Source organism: Phascolarctos cinereus, unplaced genomic scaffold (genome assembly GCF_003287225.1).
Source record: "Phascolarctos cinereus isolate Bilbo 61053 unplaced genomic scaffold, phaCin_HiC Scaffold_5;HRSCAF=322, whole genome shotgun sequence".
In the NCBI taxonomy this organism is placed as follows: domain Eukaryota; kingdom Metazoa; phylum Chordata; class Mammalia; order Diprotodontia; family Phascolarctidae; genus Phascolarctos; species Phascolarctos cinereus.
In genome coordinates, this window is record NW_027555958.1 from 287,454,430 (window position 1) to 287,481,397 (window position 26,968).

General features: G+C 47.2%; 1 protein-coding gene across 1 annotated transcript; it reads left to right on the forward strand.

Moving 5' to 3' along the window:
* MYO15B (myosin XVB) lies at positions 1-26,681 on the forward strand. The gene is made up of 41 exons (XM_078155743.1): positions 1-61; positions 485-542; positions 1,106-1,236; positions 1,821-1,916; positions 2,612-2,847; positions 3,111-3,289; positions 3,651-3,723; positions 6,835-6,996; positions 7,103-7,206; positions 7,374-7,450; positions 7,650-7,731; positions 8,303-8,437; positions 8,909-9,012; positions 9,338-9,526; positions 9,839-9,920; positions 10,925-11,041; positions 12,593-12,878; positions 12,982-13,072; positions 13,302-13,536; positions 15,843-15,955; positions 16,160-16,219; positions 16,962-17,037; positions 17,328-17,446; positions 17,983-18,101; positions 18,217-18,358; positions 20,904-21,015; positions 21,503-21,704; positions 22,368-22,601; positions 22,825-22,879; positions 23,033-23,105; positions 23,403-23,473; positions 23,705-23,778; positions 23,877-23,992; positions 24,148-24,242; positions 24,368-24,445; positions 24,529-24,625; positions 24,871-25,016; positions 25,231-25,368; positions 25,573-25,702; positions 26,047-26,231; positions 26,453-26,681. The coding sequence occupies exons 1-41, from the start codon at positions 59-61 to the stop codon at positions 26,630-26,632; spliced, it is 5,055 nt and encodes a 1,684-aa protein (XP_078011869.1). The 5' UTR covers positions 1-58; the 3' UTR covers positions 26,633-26,681.
* Positions 26,682-26,968: the final 287 nt, after the last annotated feature.

The following is a 26,968-nucleotide window of genomic DNA, read 5'->3' on the forward strand; positions in this document are numbered from 1 at the left end:
GCCAGGCTGGCACAAAAACCAATCACCAGGTGAAGAGACAAGGGCAGTCATTTCAAGAATGGTAGGTATTAAGAGTCAATGGAGGTGGGGAGGTAATCCAGTTAGGCATTACCTTCTCCAGACAGCATTATGGTGAGAAGCCCATCTAATGGGTTCTTCCTCTTGAGATGTGCTCAGCTGGGGATAGGGGCTGTGCTGAGGGCCCAAGTGGATGAAACCCTAGAATACTGCCTTCTTTTGATCCTTTCGGTATCCCATCTGCTTCCTCTCTGCAAGTTTCTAAGCAGGCACATCGGATAGGGCTCTGCTTTGTAGGGGTTACTATAGTTTTTGCATTCCTGTTAAGCCAAGCCTCAACAATCCCTCTCCTACACTTTGAAGGGGACTCAGTTGACACCAGGCAGCAAAGGGATAGGGTTTGCCTCCCTCCCCAGTCTTCCCTCTCCTAGGACTTGGGTAAATTGCTCCCTCCCTTTTTGCCCAGGAGCTGGGGAGACTGGAAATCCCGGCTGAGTTGTCCGCTGTGCTGAAGACCTCTGAAGGTGAGTTCTGAATAAGCTTCCCTTCTTTTATTGGAGAGGTGGGAGATGCTTAGGTATTGACTATTGCATACATTGTTGGCTAAGTCACTTTGTTGGTTGGTTTTGTTTTCATTTTTTTTCTTTGTTAGAAGGGTAGACACACTGACAAGGTGGGGGGGGCAACTATAGCTATGATACAAAAAGCAAGGCATTAGTAAAACTTTAAGAATGCTTTTATAAAAGGGGAGGGGGGGAAGAATCCCCACCCCTGTTACACCATCTGAGGTACTCACTTCTCTCCCCTGGGTGTGGATGCAGCATTTGGGATCTGCTTTGTCCACGTGGCTGCTGTTCTCACTGCCCTATGCCTATCTGTCCCCCGCCCTCAAGTCCCTCACCCACCTTGAGTGGTCCTACTTCCTTCCCCCAGCTGGCGTTTCAATGATGTTTCATTGTAATTAATGATTTTGCATTGGTGGTGAGGGGCTGGAGAAGGATCCCAGGAATAGGCAAAAGCAGGATGGAGAAGGGGGAGATAGCAGGAGCCCCCTGTGCCTGGCCTCATGCTTCTGGGATGTTGCTAGGTCGTCGGCATGTCATGGCAGAAAACATCACAGAAGCCCTTCCCCCAGAGGTCACAGCTCAGGACGAACTGGCTCTCCCTCCTGACATTGACAGATTCCCCTTTTCCAGCTTCATCTCTGAAAACTTTCAGGTACTGTTTGCTTCTTCCCTGCCTGCTTGCCTCTATTGGTTTCATCACATTCTGTACATTCCAAATATGGGCTCATTTGCTGTTCTCCCAACATGACGTTTTTGCCTCTCCTTTCTCCACGTCTGCCCTGGTTGTCTCCTGTGCTTTCCTCACTTGTGCCTCCTAGATTCCCCAGCTCTCTTCAAAACTCAGTTCCAATGCTAACTCTGATCCCCCTCAATTATTAGTCCTTTCCTTCCAATCTCCACCCTCCAAAAATTACTTTTTATTTACTTTTGTATTAATTTAACTGTGTACATATTCCCCCAGCAGACCATAAGCTCCTTGAGGGCAGGAACTGCATTGGTTTTTATCTGTGTATCTCCAGTGTCTAACACAGTGCCATGGGCACACGCCTGGCACATAGTATAAATGCTTATCAAGCTGAATTGAATTATAAACCCCTTTCTCACATTTATATTACCCTCAGTTTTCTTTTGTGTGATTCTCCCCTTTTGGCATGATCCTCCCTCTGGGCAGCCTTCTCAGATTGTTTTTACTTTAGCACCCACCACACCTAGCCACCAACACATCCTCCTTTTCAGAAGCCAACCCTGCCCACTCTGGGACAGCCCCTGACGTCACCTCTGACTCATCTGGATAGGGTTAGCCTTCAGCTTGCCCTGGATGTCAACAAAGTGGTAAGTGAGAGACGGTGGCTAGCGGGGAAGAGGGTCCAAGTAGCACTGGGTCAAGAAGCCAGGGTGGAGTGGAAGGGACTGCCAAGAGCCCACTACTCATCTAGAGGATTACTTGTCCTCTGAGTACCTAAGGTCTTCTCCAGTCCCTCTTCATAGGATCATCTCTCTAGAACTGGAAATAACTTTACAAGTCACTTTGTCCAACATCTTCATTTTACAGATAAGCAAAGGGAGGTCTAATGAGGACAAGAACTTGCCCTAGGTCATTCATATGACTGAGCCAGGATTGGGACCAAAGTCCTTTGACTTATAAATCCATTGTTCTTTCCAGTACACCTCACTGAATCTTCTGATTTCCATCTCTGACTCTATGCTTTCCTCTAACAACAGCAGCAACGAAACAGCCAGCATTTATATAGCACTTCCCATGTGCCAGGCACTGTGCTAAGGGCTTTTACAAATATGTCTCATTTAATCCTCACAACAACCCTGGGAGGTAGATGCTATTATTATCCCCATTTTACAGTTGAAGAAACTGAGGGAAACAGAGGTTAAGTGACTTGCTCAGGATCACACAGCTAGAATGTATCTGAGGTGGGATTTGAACTCAGGTCTTCCTGATTCTAGGCCTAGCACTTTATCCCTATCCCGAAGTCAACTTTCACTCCTGTCTCTCAACCCCTTTGTGTCAATAGATGTTACGGCTCCTGGGTGACCTATCACTTCAGTCCTGGCAGGAACAGACCCTGGGCACATATTTGGCCCACCAGGGGCAGTGCCACCCTGCCCTGAGAAATGAGATCTTTTGCCAACTTGTGACCCAGCTATGGCACAACCCAGACGAACAGCAGAGTCATCGAGGCTGGGCACTCATGGCCATTCTGCTCAGTGCCTTCACCCCAACAACAACCCTTCAGAAGCCACTGCTCAAGTAGGTTGGAGTTGAGGGGGCCTCTGGGAGGCTGGACAGGGGACACAGGGCACGAGGAGACATAGAGAGAAGAGAGGCTAGGGGCTTATAGGATATGGGGAACAGAGCAGGAAGAAGGTGAACAGCTATGTAAGGCAACAAGGCCCAGGAAGGACATGGCTTCCAGAGAGCCTGACTTCTTCCTGCTACATTTGGAGTAATTTCTATACAAGCCAACCCAGCGGTCAGTGTCTCCCATCCTGAGCTCTTTCTTTTCCCTGTAGGTTTGTGTCTGACCATGCTCCAAAGGGTATTGCAGCTGTGTGCCAGCACAAGCTCTTGGGGGCATTGCAACAGTCCCAGTCAGTGGTCAACAGTGTCCGTGCCTACCCACCTACGCAGCTGGAGTGGATTTCAGGGTGGCGATGTGGGCGTATGGTCCTCGATGTCTTCACTTTCAGTGGTAAATGGGACTGAGCATCTCCTTCCTCAGCTCCTCTCCCCCAAAGTCACTACTAGAGTCAAACCTTCCTTTGCCAAGACCTACTTCCCAATATCTTCCCTATCCAACCCCTCTTCTAGCCCTTAGTTGTGTTCAGTCCCTACGGTTCCCTTCCATCTTTCCTGACCTTTGATCCTACAAAGTATTGGTACCCAGTATCCTGGGTCTCCCCTTGATGACCTCTGATTCCTCATGGTGATCCTTACTCATCGTCTGCATAGCAATTACCATGGTGACAATTGACTTCCCTCACATGGGTAACGCCCTCCTTCACTCTATCTCCGCCCAACCTTCTAACCCCTGAGCTGTTCCATTCCTGCAGAAGAGCGCTACTCAGCAGAAGTCAAATCCTGGACCACAGGGGAAGAGTTTGCTGGGTGGATCCTACAGACCAGGTAAGAGAGCCTAGGGAACCTGGCATGGGGAGGTGGGGATGGGTTAGGCAAGGGCATTGGACCTACTCAGAATTTCTCTCTTCCTCTTCCTCCTCCACTTCTCTCAAGCTTTTTCCTTCCTAGGCCACCTGCTGTCTTGGGAGTGACACTGTTCTCACTAGACCAGGCTATGGATAAAAGGAGACAATGTTCACTCCCCAGGGCATTTTTGCCAGTGATTTCATGTGTATATGTATACAGGAAAGTGTCTAAAATGTGTATCTGTATGTGTATGAAGTATTATACCTTAGGTGCTTTGTAAGCTTTAAGATAGATGAGTTATTATTGTGTGTGTATGACTGAGCATGTGTATGTTGTAAGAGTTTGTGTGAAAGTGTCTCGTGTGTATGTACATTCATGCAAATTATTTTAAAATTAATGAGCATTTATTTTCTCTCCCTCCCACCTCCCACATTAAGACAAAACAAAACTCTTGTAACAGATATGCATAGTCAAAGAAAACAAATCCCCAAATGTGAGTTATTTCTTATGTGAGTCTTAGTGTGTGTGTGTAAATGGTTAACAATCATCCTATCAGTTAACAAGTATTTATTAAGGGTTTTGTATTTCTTGCCTTCTCAATGGGAGGGAGAGTAATGGGGTGGGGAGATAATCTGAAACTGATAATAAAATGAAATTAAATTTTAAAAAATAAATTTAAACAATTTAAAATAATTTAAAACAATTAAAAATTTAAACTTTTAAATTACTTTTAAATACTTTTAAATTTAAAACTTTTAAATTAAAAAATTTAAATTTAAAACTATTTTTTAAAAATTTAAATAATTTAAAAGTATTTATTAAGCCCTTTTATGTGCCAGACACTCTGCTAGGCTCTAGGGACATACAAAGACAAAAACAAAACAATACTCACCCTCAAATAACTTATATTCTATAGGAGGTAGTTTGGCATAGTTGATAGAGAGTTTGAATCTTGCCTCAGACACTTAGCTCAGTGACCCGAGGCAAGACACTCAGCCTGTTTCCTCATCGGCAAAATGAGGGAATTGGGTTCAATGTCTCTGAGGTGCCTTCTGGCTCTAAATACTATGTCTCCTCAAAATAAATAGAAGGTAATCTTGGAGTAGGAAAGGCCCTAGCAGTTGGAGAGATCAGGAAATGCTTCTTGCTTATTTTTTTTTTTTTGGTGAGGCAATCGGAGTTAAGTGACTTGCCCAGGGTCACACAGCTAGTAAGTGTCAAGTGTTTGGTCTGAGGCCAGATTTGAACTCAGGTCCTCCTGACTCAAAGGCCAGGGCTCTATCCACTGCACCACCTAGCTGCCCTCAGGAAATGCTTCTTGTAAGGGGGGAAAAGTTCAGCTAATCTTTGAAGGAAACTAAAGATTCTAAGAGATGGAGGTGAAGAGGGGAGCATTTCAGGCAAAGACAGAAAGGGGATACAATATCATGTATGAGGAAGAGCAAGAAGGTAAATTTGGTTGACCCAAAGTGCATGTTGGGAAATGTTGATGAAATAATAAGACTGGGAAGATAGACTAGAGTCAGATTGTGAAGGACTTGAAATGACAGAGTTTGTATTTGATTCTAGAGGTAACATGGACTCACTAGAGTTAATGTTTAAAATTTAATTTAATTTTTTTCAATTAACAAAAACTCATTTTTTCTCCTTCCCATCTCCTCCCATAGAAAAAGAAAAGACAAAATCCTTTTTTTTTCTTTTTTTTTTTTAAGGCAGTTGGGGTTAAGTGACTTGCCCAGGGTCACATAGCTGGTAAGTGTCAAGTGTTTGGTCTGAGACCGGATTTGAACTCAGGTACTCCTGACTTCAGGGCCGGTGCTCTATCCACTGCACCACCTAGCTGCCCCCAACAAAATCCTTATAATAAATATGCATAGTTAAGCAAATCAAATGCCCTCACAAGCCATTTTCAAAAATCTATGTCTCATTCGGTATGTATGTATTATGTATGTCTCACTCTGAGTCTATCATCATCACCTTGCTCTCTGTCAGGAGATGGGTATATGTAGTATTGTATCTCTGTGTGTGTATGATATATATGTGTATGTATGTATATATACCCATATACACACATATATATGAATGTATACATAAGATATGCTGCATCATGGGTCCTGGCTGGGCATAGCGTTGATCAGAGTTCTTGTCTTCTGAAGTTGTTTGGCTTTACGATATTGTTGTTATTGTACAGTTTATTCTCCTGGTTCTGCTTACTTCGTGTTGCATCAGTTCATACAAGTCTTCCTAAGATTCTCTGAAACTGTCCCCTTCATCAATTTTTATAGCACAATAGGATTTCATTACAGTCACATAAAATAATTTGTTCATCCATTTCCCCACTTGATGAGCACCCTCTTGGCTACCAGTTCTTTGCCACCACCAAAAGAGTATAAATACTTGTGTCTGTATGGATCCTTCCCCTCTTTCTGTGATTTCGTTGGGGCATAGGCCTAGTATCCACTTCAGTCTGTTGAGCAGAGGAATGACATGGTCAGAACTGTGCTTTAGAAATATCACTTTGGTGGCTGTCTGGAGGATTGATTAGACAGAGGAGAAAGTTTAGGCAAATGCAAATGGTGGAATTATTCTCCTTGTGGTATAATATTCATCACTAACTAAGAAAAATCCAGTAGTAGTAGTGGAAGGGTGCTTGTATACCAAATACGTGCTAGTTGTTCTTGGGGAATATTAGAAGTAGCCAGGTGGTACAATAGATAGAGTGATAGACCTGAAGTCAGGAAGATCTGAGTTTAAATCCTGCCTCTGATTCTTACTGGTTCTTTGATCCTGGGCAAGTCATGTCATCTCTTCCAGCCTTAGTTTCCTCATCTGTAAAATGGGGATAACATTCCAGGGTTAAAACAAGGCTTTGTAAACCTTAAAGTGCTATATAAATTCTAGCTATTATTAATCTTAATGAGCTCTTATAGACACTGGTTCTCAGGCATGTTTTGTGTGTGTGTGTGTGTGTGTGTGTGTGTGTGTGTGTGTGTGTGTGTGCGTGTGTGTAGGAGCTGAACCAGAGTTTTGCCACAGCCTTTAATTGACCCCACTTTCCTCCTTTCTTTCCTACACCTACCCTTGTCCCAGGGGCATAGAGCAGCCTATACGAGGCTGGTCAGTGTCTCTGATCTCTGGAGATTCCTGGCAGGACTTGGCAGGCTGTGACTTTGTGCTGGATCTGATTGGACAGACCGAGTACTTAGGGGACCCCAGTGCCCCTGACAGCTATCCCATCACCCCTCATAATGGGTGAGTGCTTCTGCTTGCCCCATTCAACGCATCGTGCCTGGGATGGGTATGGTGAATCCACTTCCCTTCCTGTTTCTACCTATGATGTGACCCCTGTTTCCTACAGGACTTCTGAAGACATCCCCTCACCCCCAGGAATCCAGGCTCCTCTCTTGACTCCAGCGCCACCTCTAGGTCCTGCCCCATCACTGCCTCAAAGGAGCTACCCAAGTGAGGACTATAACTGGCTTCCTAAAGCAGACCAAGAGCGGGGTTATTTTAGGACAGGAGATGGAGGGCAATGAATTTGCAGGATCGGGCTTGGAAGCCATGCGAGGCTGAAGGGTGCTGGGCCTGGAAGGGATTTTAACGATCCCTGTTAACTCTCTTCCCAACAGGGCAACCCCAGAGCTCTAAGAGCTTGGATGGGTTCCTGGATAACCTTTTTGACCCTGTGCTCTCCCCAGGGTCCAGGGTGAGTTCTACATGCTTGTCTAGAATCTGCCAGCTCCCTTGGTCCTCTCCGGGCTCCTCTTCTCCGTCTTGATCCATCCTCCAATCGTCTCTGTCTATCCTTTCCTCTCCTGCCTCTTCCCCCAGTCCTTGCACTGGTCTCACTCCATACCCCCAAGGGCCCTGGTCTCTGATGTGCTGTTGGCTCTTTGTCACAGCAGGGTCTAGAACAAACCAGGGCACTGAACAGCCGAATGAAAGGTGGCGGAGGCATTGGGACTCAGCAAGGAGGCTACTCCTTGAGTGAGTATAGCACTTGCTCCTGGCATCCTTGGGCACACCCAGACCAGACCTGGGAAAAGCAGAGGTGATGGCAGTTTTTATAGGCGTTGGCACCTAGATGCATGCTCTCATTCACTGGGGGCTGCCTGTGTGGGTGCTTTTTCTTAGATTCTAACACCTCACTGAACCCTGAGCTGGGGTTTGCCTCAGTGTTAATCAGTAGGTCTAGCATTGTCCAATCCCTTTCCCTGAGGTCTTCCTCTGAGGCTTGGAGTATCAGGGACCAGCGGGTGCCGTGCAAATGACCACAGGTTGGCAGAAGAGGTCTGCTCATGGTCTTAGACACATGGCATGAGGTCACTGGGTACTAGGGAAATTGAGTGCCGGTAGAGAGTAAATACCTGAGTGGCTGGGCACCTCTTTTCCCTGGTTCTCCTTGGACCTGGTTTTATGGGCTGTCATTCCAGCACTAAGAATGTAGGGAATTGCTTCCCAGACACAGGGAGGGGATTGTAAGTAGACACACATCCTAAATGCCTACCCATGGGATAGAAACAAGATGTCTTCTCTCCTTTCCTCCCTCATCCCCAAGTGTATCCAGGGATGATGCAGATGCCGAACTACCAGCCTGCCATGGGGGCAATGATGCCGGCACCTGTGCCACTCATGCCAGCAATACCATCAATGCCATCTGTGCCTTCAATGGGTGGAGTCCCAGCCATGCCAGGTATAGTGGAAAGAAGTAGGAAGACCTCGCATATAGAGTGGGTGTGGGATTATTGTCTCCTTCTCTAGGATGGTGACCAGAACATAGGTGTGCCTATTAGAGGAGGGAAGGTGATGTCAGAGTGTCACAGCTTCCCGTTGGAAGTAGGGCGGATAATGGGCTTGGAAGACCACTCCTGCCTATCAGGGAGATAGCCACAGTGGTGGTTTGAGAGTGGAGACTAGGACCAGTTGAACTCTGGGTTTGACACTCACTTCTGACAGTAACTGACTGTGTGACCATGGGTGAGGGACTTAATGTTTCTGACACCTCATTCTCCTCATCTGTAGAGTATGGATAACGATCCCTATAATATCCATGTTCCAGGATCGTTGCAAGGATCAGATGAGATGATGTATGTAAAGTTGTTTGTGAATCTTAAAGCACTGTATACATTTTGCCTATCATTGTTGTGTCCTTTTTGCTTCCAAGGCATGATGATGCCATCCCAGTCCCAGCCAGTGGTGCCCACACTCAGTGCCGAAGAGCTGGCTGCACAGCAGCAGAGCTTTATCAACCAGCAAGCCATGATCTTGGTGAGGGCTGGAGGGGGCAGGATGTATGGGAAGGGGGCACGATATAGCAGCAAAATCACTGCCTCTGGAGTTAGAGGGCCTGGGTTCAAATCCTGACTCTGACAGAAACTACCTCTATAACATTGGCAAGTTATTTCTTCCATGTAATGAATGTATTAGAGTAGATGACTTCTAAGTCACTTGTTCTATGAATGCTGTGCTGGTGGGAATCAGGAGACAGGTTTGTTGGAGAAAGGGTTCTGCTTAGTTTTCTTATTCAGGTGCGGATATCCAGGAGGGCTTCTTCTCTCACCAGGGTTGCTCTTTCCCTTTTCCTACTACCTAGGCTCAGCAAATGACCACCCAGGCCATGACTCTTTCCCTGGAGCAGCAGGCCCAAATTCAGCGCCTGAGCCAGGCCTCCATATATGCGCCCCAGCTCACTCCCAGCACTCCCAAACCAAAGAAGTCCCCAGCTGTTGTCAGCAAAAGCTCACCTGTTCTTAAGGCAGAGCCCCAAAGGAGCCTGGAACCGGTACAGACCTGAGAGGGATAAATGAGAGCTCTCAGGGGGGATAGGCTGAGTCTTGTCCCAAGGGAAACAGCAAAACCAGGCTGGTGGCAGTGTCAAGGGTAGAAACGGGGACAGAGGATTCTAGGATCTTAGCATTTGGGGGAAAACATGAATCAGCCAAGAAAGAGAAAAGAAGGAAGAGGGAGGGAGAGGCCAACATGTCCCAGCTCACAGTTGGAGTGGAATGGGTAATGAGCATGGCAGAGTTCTGTCAAGGTATAGCAAGGGTCTGGACAAAGGGGGAGGAGGCAGTCAGTATCTTGTTCCCAACAGGCAGAGATTCCAGAAGTGGAGGAAGAGAAACTGAGGCAACCCAATACCTTCCAGGAGAAACGGGATTATTTCCAGAAGATAGGTAAAAGATCCCAAGCAAGGGAAATGGCCCTGCAGGCAGAGATAGGGGATGTTTGGAAGGGTGGAATCAAAGGCTGGGACTATGGCGCAACTTCTCTAAATGGTCATTCTGGCACAACCATGCCAAAGCAGAGGAAGTTCAGGTCCTCTTTCTTTGTCCAGTGGGGCTTTGTGGATTGGCAACAGGGCCCTTATTTTTTTAAAAATTTTATTAATTTATTTTGATTTATCAATAATCACTTTCATTTGCTTTTGAGTTTAAAATTTTTCTCCCCCTTCCTCCCCACCACCCTCCCCAAGACAGCGCACAATCTGATATAGGCTATACACTTGTATTCCTATTAAACATATTTTCACATTAGTGATGTTATAAGTAAAAATTAAAACCAATAGGAGGAACCATCAGAAAGAGGAAACAAAACTCAACAGAAGAGAAAAAAAAATAGCAATTCAACTTCCATAGTTCTTTCTTTGGATGTGGATAGCATTTTCCATCACGAGGCCCCTGGAGATGTCTTAGATCCTTGTATTGCTGGGAAGGGTTAAGTTTATCAATATTGGTCATAGCACAACGTGGCTGTTATTGTGTACAATGTTTTCTTGGTTCTGCTTATTTCACTCAGCATCAGACTATACAAGTCTTTCCAGGTTTTTGTGAAGTCAGTGTGTTCATCATTTCTTATAGCACAATAGTATTCCATTACATTCATATACCACAACTTGGTCAGCCATTCCCCAATTGATGGACATCCTCTCAATTTCCAATTCTTTGCCACCACAAAAAGAGCTGCTATGAATATTTTTGTACATGTGGGTCCTTTTCCCATTTGTATGATCTCTTTAGGATATAGCAACAGGGCCTTTATTTGACTAAAGGCTAGGGACAGCATCAGCAGGAATGGAGGCAACTGTGGTGGTAATGGGGGTGCTGAAGGAGGGAGGCAGCCATATAATGGACAGAGCAAAGGAGATCGGGACAGTGTCAACTCTGGTACCTCCTTGCAGGGCAAGAATCTATTTGGTTGAAGAAGGTGAAGCCACTTGCAAAGGTGCCCATCCCTCAGAGGGAGATAGAGCAAGGAGAGGAGGAGGAAGAAGAAGAGGAGGAGGAGGAAATCAAAGGTGAGGATGACATTGTAGAAAGAGCCTTAGTTTGGGAAGTGGGAATCTTGGGCACTGGCCCTTGCTATTGGACTAACTCATTGTGAATTGCTCTCCTCCTCTGTAAAATGAAAGGATTGGACTAGAGGATGTCTAGGGCCCCCTTCAGTTTGGACATCCTATGGTTCTGTGATACCAATCTAGCAAGGTAGGTGGGGTAGGCACTTACTATGGGCCAAGCACTGTGTTCTTTTCATTAATTAATCGAATGACTTAAACCCTCATCCCAGTTCATGAAATATTATTATTATTTTTTGTTTGTTTTGTTTTTTGCTAGGCAATGGGGTTAAGTGACTTGCCCAGGGTCACACAGCTAGTAAGTGTCAAGTGTCTGAGGCCGCATTTGAACTCAGGTCCTCCTGACTCCAGGGCTGGTGTTCTATCCACTGTGCCATCTAGCTGCCCCCATTAAATATTATTTATTAAATACACTGAAGAAGCCTTCTTTTCTAGTAGTTGTTCATATTCAATTTATTAACAAATGAAATTAGCAATAAAAAGAGCAGAGATAACGAAATACGAGCTATGACAATCAAAGTCACCTTAAACCCTCACTATAATGATAAATGATTTCACTTTCAGAAACAGTTTCACTATTCAGTTCACTCCAAATACTAATTGAAGGCTCTTAAGAATCTTCTTCATATTTCTCCTTAAGATAAAGGCTAAATTCACTCTTTTCAGGAAATGTTAGGTTAGTCCTTTTTTCTTTTTCCCCTTTTTCAGTCATCACAGGAAAATCTTTCTAGAATGTTGGCTGCTCTTCACAGACTCTTCTTAAGATTCTCTTTACAATGTTTCTTCTTAACATAAACAAATTTTTAGCTCTGACAAGGCAGAAGTTTTTCCCCTTCACCTTCACAGATTCCTCATAGATACTCATAGAGTAAATATAATACATATCTAACTATCCTTGTTTCCACAGGGAGAAAAAGTACCTCACAGCAGAACATTTCTTTTTTAAAAATTAGATTTTTAATATCTTTTGCTTTTATATTGCCTACATTTTCCACAGGTATGTTTCCTCTTCTTTCCCTTATAATGAAGGGGTTTTTTTTAAGAGAAAGAAGAGGGAGAAAATTATCAAAATCAATCAACACAGGGCAGGTAGGTGTCACATTGGATAGAGCACCAGCCCTAGAGTCAGAAGGACCTGAGTTCAAATCCAGCCTCAGACGGTAGCTGTGTGAGCCTGGGCAAGTTACTTAACCCCGATCGCCTCTCCCTCAAAAAAGATCAATCAACACATCAAAAAAAAAAAAAAGATGTTATATGCAATGGACTTCCAATTACTAACATAAGCTGCCTTTTCCAAAAACATTCCATTTGGTTTTTAAAGATATAGTATGGTATATATGGATTGTAGGAGAACTAAATGAATTAGGTCTTACGCTGGGTAGGGATAAGAGGAGGAAGAGAGCGACAGAATAGATAACTGAGATGAGATTCTCCCCTTCCTCACCCCCCAGCATTACTAACTAACCTAATTATTTTCTCCCTTCATTCTCATAGCACCTTCTCCTCCCCCAGTGGTCAAGAAACCACTTAACAAAAAAGAGGGAGGAGACAAAACTAAGAATGAAGATGGTGCTGGAGCCAAAGCACGAGATGAAGTGAAAACTAACATTAGCCCACAAGCCAAAAGCCAAAAGGAGAGTAAGGAAAGGCCTCCAGGAGCCGTGGTACGAAGCTCAAAACCAGCCCACAAACTAGAAGAACCCAGCAGAGAAATCCGAAACATCATCAAGATGTACCAGAGCCGCCCTGCACCAGCGCCTGAACCCATCCAGCCTGCCAGGTCGGGGACACAGGGGTTACCAGGAATTGGATGAAAGCTTTCCAAAGGGATGGTGGTGAGGCCTCCTTGGGACTGACCCTCTGTCTCCCTGTTCCTTCCCCAGGAAGCCTCAAAAATCTTTCATAAAGAAGAATGACCCCAAGGATGAGGCGCTGGCCAAACTGGGTCTTAGTGGCAACTGTCTGCCTCCTCCGGTGAACCTGAGGGAGTGGGCTCCTGAAATCCCGGGTTTTACAATTCTGACTTTCTGTTCCTTCTCCTTCTTGGGGGATTCTGTGTGTGGGGAGGAGCAAAAGCCTTATAGTCCTCCTCCCCATCCCTTCACAGCCTTAGACTGACTTGTCATCTTGTGGGCCTCTGAGGAAAGGGAAAGGTGCCTAGCAGGCACATGTCCACGAATAATTCTTCTCCATTTCCTCCTAGGCATCAGCTCTGGGCCCTAAGAGGGACTCACCACCACCTGTTCCAAGTCGGCCCAAGTCCCCCATCTCCTTTGGATCGTCTAGCTCCATCAAAGAGAAGCAGAGACCACTGAAGGATTTGTTTGCCCCAGTTCAAGACATGACCTCAATTCCTGAGTCTCCATCATCTCCACCTCCACCTCCACCTCCACCTCCACCTTCCCTTCCACCGGAGAGCCCAGCTCCACCCACATCAGGTGAAGAAACCCTCACAGACCCATCCTAGTCACTCATAGTCGTACCCTTCAGGATTGTTATCTGCATCCTGTATTTTTGTGGAGGCAGGTTTCTGATGACCTTTTTGGGGAGGAATAAGTTTCCAGGTTGTATTACTCTGACATGGTAGAAGAGCTTGGATTAAAGAAACTCTAAGGCCCCTTCTAACTTGGAGATTTTCTGATTCTTCAGCTTTATAATTGAATCTGGAAGGTGTCCCTAAATCAAGTTTATTTCCATCCCCAAGTGACAGTCATCTTGAACAGGTGGGGTTTGGAACTGAAAAGGTCTCGTTCTGACTAGAGAGACTTTCATTTTTGAATATGGGAGAGCTGGGCTGAAGCACTGGACTTTGTGAAGGGTGTTATATTGTCATAAGCTAAATCTTCTTCAGGGATGGGTTGCTAACTCAGTTGGTCATAGGGCTGTGGATTTAGAACTGTGCCAGGGTAGTGGCGTATACTTGTAATTCCTGCTACTCGGAAAGGCTGGTGGATTGTATGAGTTTGGGCTAAAGATGACTGGGTGTCCAAACTAAATCTGCAACCGATAAGGTGAGGCCCTGGGGAGTGAAGGGCCACCAGGTTGATCAAGGATGAGAGAACTGGGAAGCTGGAAAAATGGAGCCAGTAAAGCTTCTGTACTGAGCAGTAGTCAGTGCCTGGATCCAGTCATAAATGATTGTACTTCCAGCCTGAGAAGGCAAGCAATTCGACATGGGTTGTACGTGTGTAGTCATACGAGACACATTTCCATGACACATACTTATTTCAACCCATAGTGCTAATCACTGAACATATAAACAAATGACAAGGTCCTTCACTTCTATGGTGGGATACAGTGTATATACACAGTTAGGTACCATACAAGGTAGGAAGCAACGGGGGAAGGAAGAAATACAGACAAAACGTTCTAGGAAAATTTGAGAAGGGAGAAAAACACTTTTTTTTGAGGGGGGGGAGGCAATGGGGTGAAGTGACTTGTCCAGAATCACACAGCTGTAAGTGTCAAGTGTCTGAGGCCAAATTTGAACTCAGGTCTTCCTGAATCCAGGGCCAGTGCTCTATCCACTGCACCATCTAACTGCCCCCCAAAAAACACTTTTAACAGCTGGGACCCAGTGAGGCTATAAACAAGAGGAGACAGGTGCAGCTGGGTGGTGTGGTGGATAGAGCACCGGCCCTGAAGTCGGGGGACCTGAGTTCAACTGCGGCCTCAAACACTTGACACTGACTAGCTGTGTGACCCTGGGCAAGTCACTTAACCCCAACTGCCTAAAAATTAAAACAAAAAAAAAGAAGAGAGACAACTCTGTGCAGATGAAGAGAGGCCCCAAGGCTTTATGAGTGGCCCAGTTTGTCTGAAATCAGTGTCAAGTGAAGGATGAGGGACAGTGAGAAATGAAGCTGGAATCATTGGTTTGGATCAGATTGCAGAATTCTGAGGAGTTTGTTTTTTATCTTGGAGGGCAGTAGGGAGCTACTGAAGGCTATTGATCTGGAGAGTCATGTAGTCAGATCAGAGGCATGGGAAGACTATTTTGCTAGTTTTGTTGAAAATGGACTGGAGAGAAGAGAGACTGGAAGAGGGGAGACCAACTAGGAGGCTGCTACCACAGTCTGCATGAGAGTAGAGAATTAAAGAAATGGTCACAAGAGAGGAACAAAGTGGAAGAGTGAGTTGTGGAGGTAGAATAGATAGGATCTGGCCCTTGGTTGAACATAATAGCCAATTCTAATGATAGCTAGCATTTATATAGTGCTTTAGGGTTTGGAAAGCACTTTACACATCTCATTTAATCCCTCCTCCAACCTCCCTGGGAGGTAGGCACTATTATAATTCCTATTTTGCAGATGAGGCAACTGAGGTAGACAGAGGTTAAGTGACACAAGCAAGCTGTGTCTGAGACTGGATTTGAATTCAGGTCTTCTTGACTCCTGGTTCAGCGCTCTATCCACTATGCTGCCTAGCTACTTCGTGGGACTTGGGATGGTGCCATTAGCTAGGTAGTGCAGTGGATAGAGCACTGCACCAGAAGTAAGGAAAGCTCATCTTCCTGAGTTCAGATCTGGCCTCAGATACTTACTAGCTGTGTTACCCTGGGCAAGTCACTTAACCCTTTTTGCCTCAGTTTCCTTATCTGTAAAATGAACTAGAGAAGGAAATGGCAAACTTTGTGAAGAAAACCCCAAATGGGGTCCCAAAGAGTTGGACATGACTGAAACGACAGCGACAAAGGAAAGCACAGGGTTTTGGAGTCCCTAATGTTACTTTTTCTGACCTCTAGACCCAGTTCTGTCCATGAAGGATGAACATATCAGTACTAAGTTGCTTCCTCCCTCAAGCAGTGTTTGCTTTGCTTATGCCAGTGCCACCTGGAGGCTGTTCCTTCAAAAAGAGGTAGGGAGACAGTGGGTCTTTGTTCTCTTGCATGACTGGTTCTGTCCTCTCTTCTCAGTGCTCCTGGTCTGGCCTTCCTGGAGTAAGTAATGGGCTAGGATAGGAGGTGAGGGGGCTAGCTAGAAGTGGGCCTTCCCATTTCCATGCAAACAAGGGCTCCACTATTGCTTGGGATCCTTTCATATCTCTCTGTATCTCTCACAGGTGTTCTACCCCCGGGAGAACTTCAATCACCCCTACTGTCTGAGACTTCTTTGTGAACAAGTGAGTGCTGGCTTCTTTATACCCCACTCCCTGAAAGGGATAATTTGTAAGCTTGTCTCAATAACCCTGCACTTCATGACACTCCAAGTAGTTTCACACTGCTCCAGGCTGCTCAGAATCTCAGCTCTGGTCCCTGGGTCTGCTCTCCCCCGTCACTTGTGTTCCATCCTCCAAAACCCCCCGTCCCTTTCCTCCTTCCTTTCCCATCTCTTGCCCAATGTCACTTAAAATCCCTAGTCAATGGGCATATGCTTTAATTTAGGTATTGGAGGTAGGTTAGATTATGAAGCAATCGGATAAAAACTAATTCAAGTTCTCTCTCCCAGGACATTTTCACTTTAAAGAAGGCCACGCTAACTACGTTAATCAATGATTGGTAATACTTCAGGCAGCGACATTAAATGAAACCCAGGCAATAAAGGACCCCTCATATCATTTCTTAAGTCAGGGTCCCAACCATGCCCTCACATAAGATGGATTTTCAGTTGGTGGAGGGGGAGTGCTAAGAGACAGAGAGATAGGCTTTGAGAGACACAAAGATTTCCATAGGCATATACAAAAGCACTAAGGGACAGGGAGACAGGGATCTAGACATAGACAGAAAGAGACAGAGTGATGGGGGAACAGAGGTATTACCCTTTAGGAGGCTGGGACTATTGGTATTTCTGTCTGTGGTCATTCCTTGGGAGGTTGACTCTCACCCTAGAAGCCTCCATGGTAATGACACCTCGTACATCCTCAGATCCTGCGTGACACTTTCACTGAGTCCTGTATCCGAATCTCTCCAGATGAACGGAACAAGATGAAAGCTATGCTAGGTATAGGGTCTAGGAAACCTCGGGGTTGGTAGTGATGGTCAAAAAGATGGGAGAATCTTGTGTTCTAAGCATTGGAGCCAAAGTCATATTGGAGGGGGTGAGGACAATTGTGATGGAGGTATCTGTGGGGATCTCTGCAAAGGGACCATCCTGGCCATTCATCAGTCATCTTTGGATCTGAGACCTTGGGTGGTCAGGATGGGATAAGGCAGTTACTTAGAGGAAGGGGGACTGTCAAGGAAGACGGGTGGGGGGATAGTGGCCAAGTTAAGAGAGTCTCTTGTCCACAGCGGACTTGCAGGTGGGTATGAATGCCAGTTCCATCACTGAAGACAGTATCAAGAAGAGAATTGTGGTAGCTGCCCGAGACAACTGGGACAACTACTTCTCTCGCATCTTCCGTGTCTCGGTCAGTTTGAACCCTACATAGCCCTGGCAGGGCCCCCATCTGGAACTGTGCAAGGCTTTGGGGGGGGGTTATTTCCTCATAGGTCCTAGTCTGCCCAAGCACATTTTTTCCGTGCCTAGGAATGTCATCCCATGTCCTCCATCCACCAAATCAACCACCATGGTGAATGCAGTGTCCTGTGTGCTGGGCATTACGGAAGGGCAGTGGAATAGGAAGAGACCTGGTCCCTTCCCTCAGGAGACTCCCAGTCTAACAGAGTGGACACAATCCTTGCCCTTGGGAAGAAGCCCCTAGTCAGATAAGGGAGACAGGACATAGCTCCTACCATCAGGAAGGAGTCCACGAGCTTGATGGCAATGACGGCAATGACAGAATTAACAGAAGGACACAAACATTTCCATAGCACTCAAGAAGCAAAATTTACCAACTTAGCAGAGTGTAGTATCTCCCATGTCTCCTTGGCCCCCTCCTCACTCTGCTGGGGGATTTTCCCTCCCATTCCCCTGTCAACACTGTGACCCTGAATTCTGCTACAGGGGGAGAGTGGCAGTGATGTACAACTTCTGGCTGTGTCTCATCGGGGCCTTCGCCTGCTCAAAGTTGTGAACAATGCCACCTTCTTCACAGACCACCTCAAGACCCTCTGCAGCTACAGGTCAGGAGGGGTGGGAGGTGGCAGTAGACACTGGCATCCTGGGAGCTTTCCCTTTTCTTAAGGATAAGTCAGGCGTCTCTAACATAGTATCTACTCCCGATTGATTTGTCCACAGTTTTGCAGAAGTCCTGGAGGTAAAGGCCGAAGGACATGGCATTCTCCAATTTTCCTTAAGGAATGAGAAACTAATACTGCGCACAACTCAAGCCCAGACCATCAAGTCCATGGTGGAGTTGTTTCTGAATGAGCTCAAAAAAGTGAGTAGGCAAAGGGTAGAGAGGAGAGGATAGTTGAAGAAGGGGAGGAGGGATCATTGGGGGCAGATTGGGTAACAGCTATAGATGGTGGGGGGTACCCAGAGGCCGGACAACAGGTATGGAGGAAGAAGATAGGTGTTTGTGGAGGCCACTGGGCCAATAAATAGGCTATGGAATCACAGAATATTTGAAGAATGTTAGAGTCACCTTAGGCATCACCAAATCCAGAAATTCTTAAAATTATTATGTCATGGACCCCTTTGACAGTCTGGTGAAGTTTGTGGACCACTTCATAGGAAAACATTAAAAAAACATATAATTCAAGGAAATATCAAATTTCAGTTAGAGGTTAATGAAAATAAGGACACATTTTTTTTTCCATCTAAGGTCACGGACCCCTTGAAATCTATCCAGGGTTCCTCAGGTTGAGAAGCCCCGAGTTAGTCCAACCCTCTCAATATTTAGGTCTCGGGGTCCAACAGTTTCCCTACAGTCTAGCAGTTTAGATTTAGTTCACCCTGCAGCAGCAAAGATACTCAGGGGGCATATTTGGTTGCCTTTAAATATTTAAAGGCTGACATGTGGAAGATGGATTAGATTTAGCTCTCTTTAACCCTGGAGAGCAGAACCAGGAATGTTGGATGGAAGTTGCAAAGAGGCATACTGGGGCAGCTAGGTGGTACAACGGATAGAGCACCAGCCCTGGATTCAGGAGGACCTGAGTTCAAATCCGGCCTCAGACACATAACACTTACTAGCAGTGTGACCCTGGGCAAGTCACTTAACCCCATTGCCTAACCCCCCCCCAAAAAAAGAGGCATACTTAGGGGCTTTAAAAATGCTTGATTGATTGCTAAACAATGGGGATACAAACACAACATGAACATGATCTCTACTCTTGAGGAAGTTTCATTCTAAAAGGGGAAGACAACACATATGAGGGCAGTGATGTTTGTAGAAGGGTGTTTTGCTTTTCCTTTTTTTCTTTGGTGAGACAATTGGGGTTAAGTGACTTACCCAGGGTCACACAGCTAGTGTCGACTGTCTGAGGTCAAACTTGAACTCAGGTCCTCCTGACTCCAAGGCCAGAGCTCTGTCCACTGCGCCACCTAGCTGCCCCCTGGAAGCGTGTTTTGATCTGAGAAGGTAGAGAGGGATGGTGAGTGGAAGGTGACAGGAGATCTAAACTAGTGTGGGCTTGATCACTGTTTCAGAGCAAGAGATGGAAGGGGTGTGGTAGGGAGGGTGGCTGTGGCTGCAGGTGAAAAGAAGAACATGATTGGGTCAGGGTCTAGGTAGGTCCAGTGAAATCTCATTACTCAGGACAGCTGAGCTCCAATGTGAAAGTTCCAAAGGTCTTCCAGGGCCTAGTCTCTAGACATTTAATACTAATTAAGAATGGTAAAGCATAATGTCACAGGAGCAGCAGTATAAGAAAAAACTTCCTAACAAGTTGTTCAGTCATTCAGTCCGACTATGTTTTCTTGGCAAAGATACTGGACTGGTTTGCCATTTCCTTCCCCAGTGTGTCCCCATTTTACAGATGAGGAACTGAGGCAAACAGCTTAAGTGACCTGCCCAGGGTCACACACTTAACAACAGTCTGAAGCCAGACTCAGATCTTCCTGGCTCCAGCTGGGATGTTCTATCCATTGCACCACCTAGCTGCCCCACATAACCAACAGAGCTATTCAAAATGAAATGGGCTGCCCGAGGAGGTGATGGGTCCTCTCTCACTGGAGGTTTTTAAGCAAAGGCTGCATGATCACCTGTGTGGTATACTGAAGCTGGGACTCTTTCTCCGGTATGGGCTAGATCAGATGGCCGTTTGAGGGACCTTCCAATTCATAGCTCCTGTGATTCTATGGTACGACTCCAAACAAGGGAAGGAGAAAAAGACCTAAGCAAGTGGATCTTTGGCATGGAGAATAGGGCAGGGGTGGGGTGGGCAGAATCAGGTACTAATTAGGCACCTCCTACATACCAGGATCCTTTCCTGGTCGCTCTGTTGTGTCTCGCCTCTGTTGACTATTTCTAATTTATCTCGTATAGCTTGTTTATACTTAGTTGCTTCCATGTCATCTCCTCCATTAGACTGTGAACTCCTTGAGAGCAGGGACTGTCTTTTGCCTTTGCATCCCTAGTGCACAGCACATTGCCTGGCACACAGTAAGCCCTTAAATGCTTACTGACCTGACTTGATTGGCCAGGCCCTGTGCTAGGGGCTGAGGACACAAAGAAAACTAATTGAGACCAGTCCTTCTGCCCTTCAAGGGCTTACCTTTTTTGGCAGGGAGAAGGGGCCAGGGAACAACCTGTGCCCTTACAAATATATGCAAAATTTAAGCATATTTTTAAAGTAAGTACAAGGTGATTTCAGGAGGGTAGCACCAAAAGCTAGCGGAAGGCCTCATGTGGGACGCTTGAGTTGAGCTTTGAGGGGACTGAGAGACTAAGAACTGGAGGTGAAGACTGAAGCACAAGGCTGAGGGAGCAGTCAGGCAGAGGAGGCATTCCTTTACTCCATCTGCTTCTCCCTCCACAGGACTCAAGCTATGTTATTGCCCTCCAGAGCTATGTCACTGATGACCGAAGCCTCCTGAGCTTCCGCTGTGGAGATATCATTAAGTTGCTGCCCATGGCCTCCCTAGAGCCAGGTATACATTGATGTGCCCTCCCTGGATGCAGAGTATGTTTTTGTTTGGTTGCTTTTTCCTTGTGTGTGACATTTTGTGACCCTGTTTGGGGTTTTCTTGGCAAAGATACTGAGGTGGTTTGCTATTTTCTTCTCCAGCTCATTTTACAGATGAAGAAACTGAGGCAAACAGGGTTAAGTGACTTGCCCAGGGTCACACAATTAGTGTCTGAGGCCAGATTTGAACTCAGGAAGATGAGTCTTCAAGCCTGGCATTCTATCCACTGTGCCACCTAGCTGCCCAATGCACAGCACTGGGAAGGATATTATCTGTGTTCACTGGAACGGAGGGGAGGATACTTAGACCATGCGGGCTGAGGACAGGAGCTGGAGGTGGCACCAGTCCTTTGGCTGGTCGAGTGAATTGGGTGGCATTCAGGGCCAGAACGCAGGCTTGGCATCAGAGCCTCTGCTCTAGCCTCAGCACTACTTCCATTTGACACTTGCAGGGTGGCAATTTGGCTCCATCGGGGGTCGATCTGGGCTCTTTCCTTCCAACACGGTGAAAGTGGCTGCTGTGCCTGACTACTTCACCTTCCCCAAGGAACAGAAGGATGGGTGGCAAAGGAGTCTTCCAAGAGGAGAAACAAGATTGTCTCCACAGCACTGGGCCACGGAGGTGAGGGAGTTTGGAGGAACTGCCAGGCTGAGGCATAACTAGCAATTCCTGAACTGTGCCAGCACTATGAACACCACCCTCTTCTCTTGAGACTATCTTGGCCTGAATTCACAAAATCAAGTCCTGGGAAAAGGAATCAATCTTTTCTTCTCTCTCTTGACTCACCTGGGGGAAAAAAATCATACAGCTCCAAGTAAGCTGAGATTGACTAAGCCCACACCTACTCTGTGTAGAGACCAGGGCTTGGTGCCCCAAGACATAGGGAAGGAATTGGAAGACATAATCCCTGCCCTCAAGTAGCAGGATGACCACATTGCAGTTGGGGAGTGGGATTTGTGACTGCTTGTACAGGGTGGGCTGGAACAAAGCTAAGCCCTTTGTATCTGATTCAACAGTATTTTATCAGAAGATAAATGTAGCTGAACCCTTGGTTATCAAACGCTTCCTAGTGTTCTGTTCCCTGCGTCTTAACTCACCAACCAGACTGTACGCTCCCTGAGAGCAGGGAAACTGTTGGCCTGCTTCTCTTGTGTCTTGCACAGAGCCTGGCATGGTGCCAGGGAGTTGCTCAATAAAAGCTTCTTTGGCTTGACTGATTTCTGATGGTGTACCCTATGTGGCTGCACTTCAGGCACCCGCCTAGTTATCCTGTGGGGTAGGATGGGGACATAGACAAACATGATTCTGGTGCTCAGAAACAGAGAACCACCTCTAGAGACCAACCAGCAGAACAGGTCAATTGTAGTGACTGCGTTGACACCGGGTTTCCTCTACCTTCAGTGTGAACACACCCACACCCAGGCACCCAGTGAGTCCTCTGTGGTGACCAGCTCTGTCTTCTTGGATGTCAGCTCCACTCTGTCTACTACTACCAGCACTTACGCCATGTGGGAGTACGCCCAGAAGTACTTCCGGCCGATAAAGACCTCGTAAGTGCCCAGAGTCTAAGTGGGATCCATACCCACGTGAAGACTCTGTGGCTGTCTCTGTGGGTTGGTCATGATCCTCTACCCAAATTCATCTGCCCACCTAACTCCAAACAGCACGAACAAAGAGAGGGTGCCTGATTTCCCCCAACCCCCAAGGCCTCTGACTAGTCCTTAGTCAGTCTTCTCCCTGTGAAGACTTAACTAGGCCTTGTCTTTAATCTAGGGAGGGCCAGATGGTGTCAAAACATCATGCCAGAAGCCTGGTGCAACATACCAAGGTAAAGGGTCAGGGGTGAGAGGGAACTTATCCCCTTCCTGAGTGATCCCTTTCAGACAACTGGCATGGAAGGTGGACAGATTCAGACTCTACAGTCTGTTGCCTTTCTGGACTACTGCCCCATGCTCACTGCCCAAACAACTCTCACCCTCAGACTCCCATCCAGAAATCTCTTACCAACTTAACCTCTGAGGAGCTGAACAAGCTAGCTGTGCAGAACTTCAGGGGTAAGTCATCTCTGACTGTTGTGGGCATAGCTTGGGCAAATGTATTCATTAGCTGGCAGCATCACAGATACTGTGATGCTGGATTTGTGCTCCGGGGTGTCTAGGACCAGGACTCCACTCCTTTCTTCCTTGGGTCTCTACTCCCTGCCTACCACAGTATTACCAATGTGCATGGGTTCCCATGGCTCTTAGTTACTCCTATCTGGACCTGGAACTCAAGGTACCCCTACCTAGTCTCTCCCCAGCACACCCACCTAGCTCTCTCTACCTATCTATTCTCTCACTTTTGCTCTGCAGCTGTGATGCAATTTATGGGTGATCAGCCCAAGAAGAAAGATGACTTGGATATACCATTTGAGATGCTGCAGGTGAGTACTGGAGCAAGAAGTCCAGGGACACAGCAGAGCCCTTGAGCACCTAATGCTGCCATGCCCAAGGACCTGAATTGAATCCTATGCCCCATGACCATTACGCTGTCCCCTTTTCTGATTTCTGCCTTCCTATCCCCAATCCCAGGATCTGCACCCTCCCCCTTCCCCAACCTTTCTGTCCTGATACAAGTCCTCAACTCTCTGGAAACTAAATTCCTATTCCCATAGCTGTGCCGGGAAAACAACCTGAAAGATGAAATTTACTGCCAGCTCATCAAACAGGTCACAGAGAACCCCCAACAGTGAGTGTTGTGAAAAGGCGGAAGTTGGGACACAGGAAAACGGCAGGGTTTGGGGGAAGCTAGAGATGATCCAGGCTGTTTTGATCTCTGCCTTTCAGGGAACACTGCATTCGGGGATGGTACCTCCTTAACCTCCTCACTGGTTACTTCCTCCCCTCATCCACCCTCATGCCCTATGTCATTAAGTATCTGCAGGATGCTGCCCTCAATCAAGGTAGCTTGTTGGGGCTGGGGTTGGGGGAGAGAAGGGATGCGGTAAAGGAGATGGTTAAAAAAAAAAACCCAAAGTGCCAGAGAAGACCTTCTTTGGTGGGGAGAAGACAAGAGGTAGTTTATGATCTCAGTCTTGACCTCCCCATCTCTACACAGAGCTGGCCCAGACATGCGAAGAACATTTACAACACACAGTCAAATACGGAGGCCGCCAGCACCTGCCCACTATAGGCGAGATGAAAGCCTTCCTGGTACTCGGTCTGGGAGGGAGATCATTCTGAGTGTCCTCTGTGGGAGAGGAAGGGGCCTAGGGTCACTGTCCCTGTAGGTTTGCCTAATCACCACTATACAGTCTCACTCTAATTTTCCTTGGCAGAAGGGGCAGACCATCCGACCACTGTTGCTCCACCTACCTGGAGGGATGGCATACAAGACTATCATCCAGACCTTTACAGTAAGTCGCAGGAGGTTAACAATGGAAATTGTGGGGAGTGGAGCCCTTTTCCCTCTTCACTTACGACCTCACCCACACACCAGGTAGTGGCAGAAGTGCTGGAGGAGGTATGCAGACAGATGGGCATCAGAGAGCCCCTGGAGATGCAAGAGTTTGCCATCTTCCTCATCAAGGGAAAAGGTGAGGTGGGGACCACTGCATGGGACCAGTTGAATCCTTCTCAAGGGAGATCTGTAGGTGACATGGATGGAGCAGCAAAAGGTTGCCTTTGTGTGGATGCTGGGAAGACTCGATTCCATGCTTTAAGCAAGGGGAGTGGTAGCTTTTAGATGAGTGCTGCACTGTTTACATGAAGGGCTCTCCGAGGCCCTAGGCTCTGGGATAGGAAGGCCAGACTGTGAGCATCTCTGGACCATTTTCGGCAGGTGTACTAGTGAGGCCTCTGCACCGCAACGAGTACCTCAACAATGTGATGCGGGAAACTGATGTGGAGTTGCATAGCCGCCGGCTCACCTGGGACACCCCACTGCATTATGAAAATGAAGTCTACGTCAGCACACACTATGGCCAGGTCAGCCCCTGGCCCGATCCCAAGGCAGCCTCACCTCTAGTTCTCCCTGAGCTAGGGGGAAACGGATGGTGAGGGATGAGTAGGGGTCAGACAGGAGGGATGGATGAGAACTCGAAGCAGAAGTAGAGGGATGCATTTGGGTGCCAGGAAGTCATCAGGAGCAGGTGCTCCGGGACCTGACTCTGGCTCGCCCTCATTTGCCCTACTCCCTCAGGTACATCGGGATTACTTGCAGGGAAAGCTGTTGATTAGCACCCAACCCCAAGTTGAAGCTCTACTAGCTCCTCTGGTGGCCCTGCAGCACCTAAGCAGAGAGATCAGCTATCTGCCTTCTGAGTATGAGCGCAAAAGGGCAAGGGGTGGGCCTGTTTCCATCAGGGGTGCCATACCCAATGCCAGCCTCTCCTTCCATACTCCATGAATCCATCTTTCCCATCACTTCCCTTTAAGCCTCCCCTCTTGTCTGCCCCATGCCCTCCAACACTTGTAGGTCTAGACATAGTTGGCCTGGCATTCAGGCAGGGCCAGTCTCAACACCCACATGTCTCTCAGGCAGGACCTGCTGAGATACGTCCCACAGCCACTACAGCTGCAGGTAAATTTGCAGATCTTAGGGAATTTGGTGAAGAGCCAGCTGATGGCCTTGAAGAGATATAGCCGCAGAGAAGTACATATCAGCTTCATTGGTGAGCTACCTTCTTTGAGGGGGGATGGACAATAAACAGTAGGGGTTTCAAGAAGGAATGGGAACAGGATGGTGCTAGCGATGAACAGGCTGAGGGAGCTGTTGAGGAACCCACCAGATTCACCAGTTCTTCCCCACACCCTATACTTGGCCCTGCTTACAAGTCTGCCGGGATAGACTATGGGTTCCTAGTCACCCACTTTCCCCACCCAATGATATTCTCTACCCATCCTACCACGTGGGCCCAGGGGTCATATCCTGGCTCACAAACTCCTTCTATGCTCTTTATACTCAAGCTCCATTGCAAGTAGGTGGAGCAGGCATTAGCAGTGTTTGAACAGTGAGACAATTCACTGACATGTTTGTTAATCCCCCATCCTTGTTGTTTGCCTCCAGAGGCTATGAAACACCTTCCTCTCTTTGGATACACCGTGTACAGCGTACTGCGGGTGAGTGAGCCAATAATCATCACCCCGTGCTTACTGGGCCTCAACCATCAACACCTCATCTTGGTGGATCCTACTTCTCAGGTGAGCGTGATTCTCCTTCCCTTCTCACCTCCACCTTTTCTCAGGTCTGCCCTCACCTCACCCATAAAACTGCCCTCCACTCCTGGGCTCTTGCCTGTCAAATCCTTCTTCATCTTGCTACTCTGATCTCCACAAAGATCTAGAGAATAACTCCTCTTCCTGGCCTGCCATGCCATTCCCAGAGCGAATCACTCCCTCTTCCACGTCCTCCCCCACCACAGGAACAATGCTATTCCATCCCTCTGAAGGCCATACAGAAACTACGTCAGCTCGGTCCCCTGGACGACACCGCAGGGTTGGAGCTCTACTATGGGTCTTCTGCCAGCCCCAAGACCATCTGGTTCGAGTTGCCCCAGGTGAGAGCCCTCTGGTTGTCATCCTGCTGTCAGGAGGACAGCTAACAAGTCAATGATCCATCTCCACCCTCAGCCCAGACTCATCCAGAAGGGAGCCCCCACTAACGTCCACTTTGCTCTGACAGGCCCAGGAGTTACGGCACATCCTTGTCTTCTTAATGGAGTACAGTACCTCTACCTAGCCTGGCCCAGTTCATTCCAAGTTGAATGGGGTAGGAGTGGGGAGACAAAGACCGTTTTTCTCCTCTTCCCTCTCCTCCACACTCCTACCCTCAGCAATCTCCTCCTGTTGGTGAGCTAACGTTTCCTGGTGTTGCTGCCCCTGCTCCAAGCGGGGGCAGAAGAGCATGGGGGTCCTGGGTATGAGGATGACACCTCCCT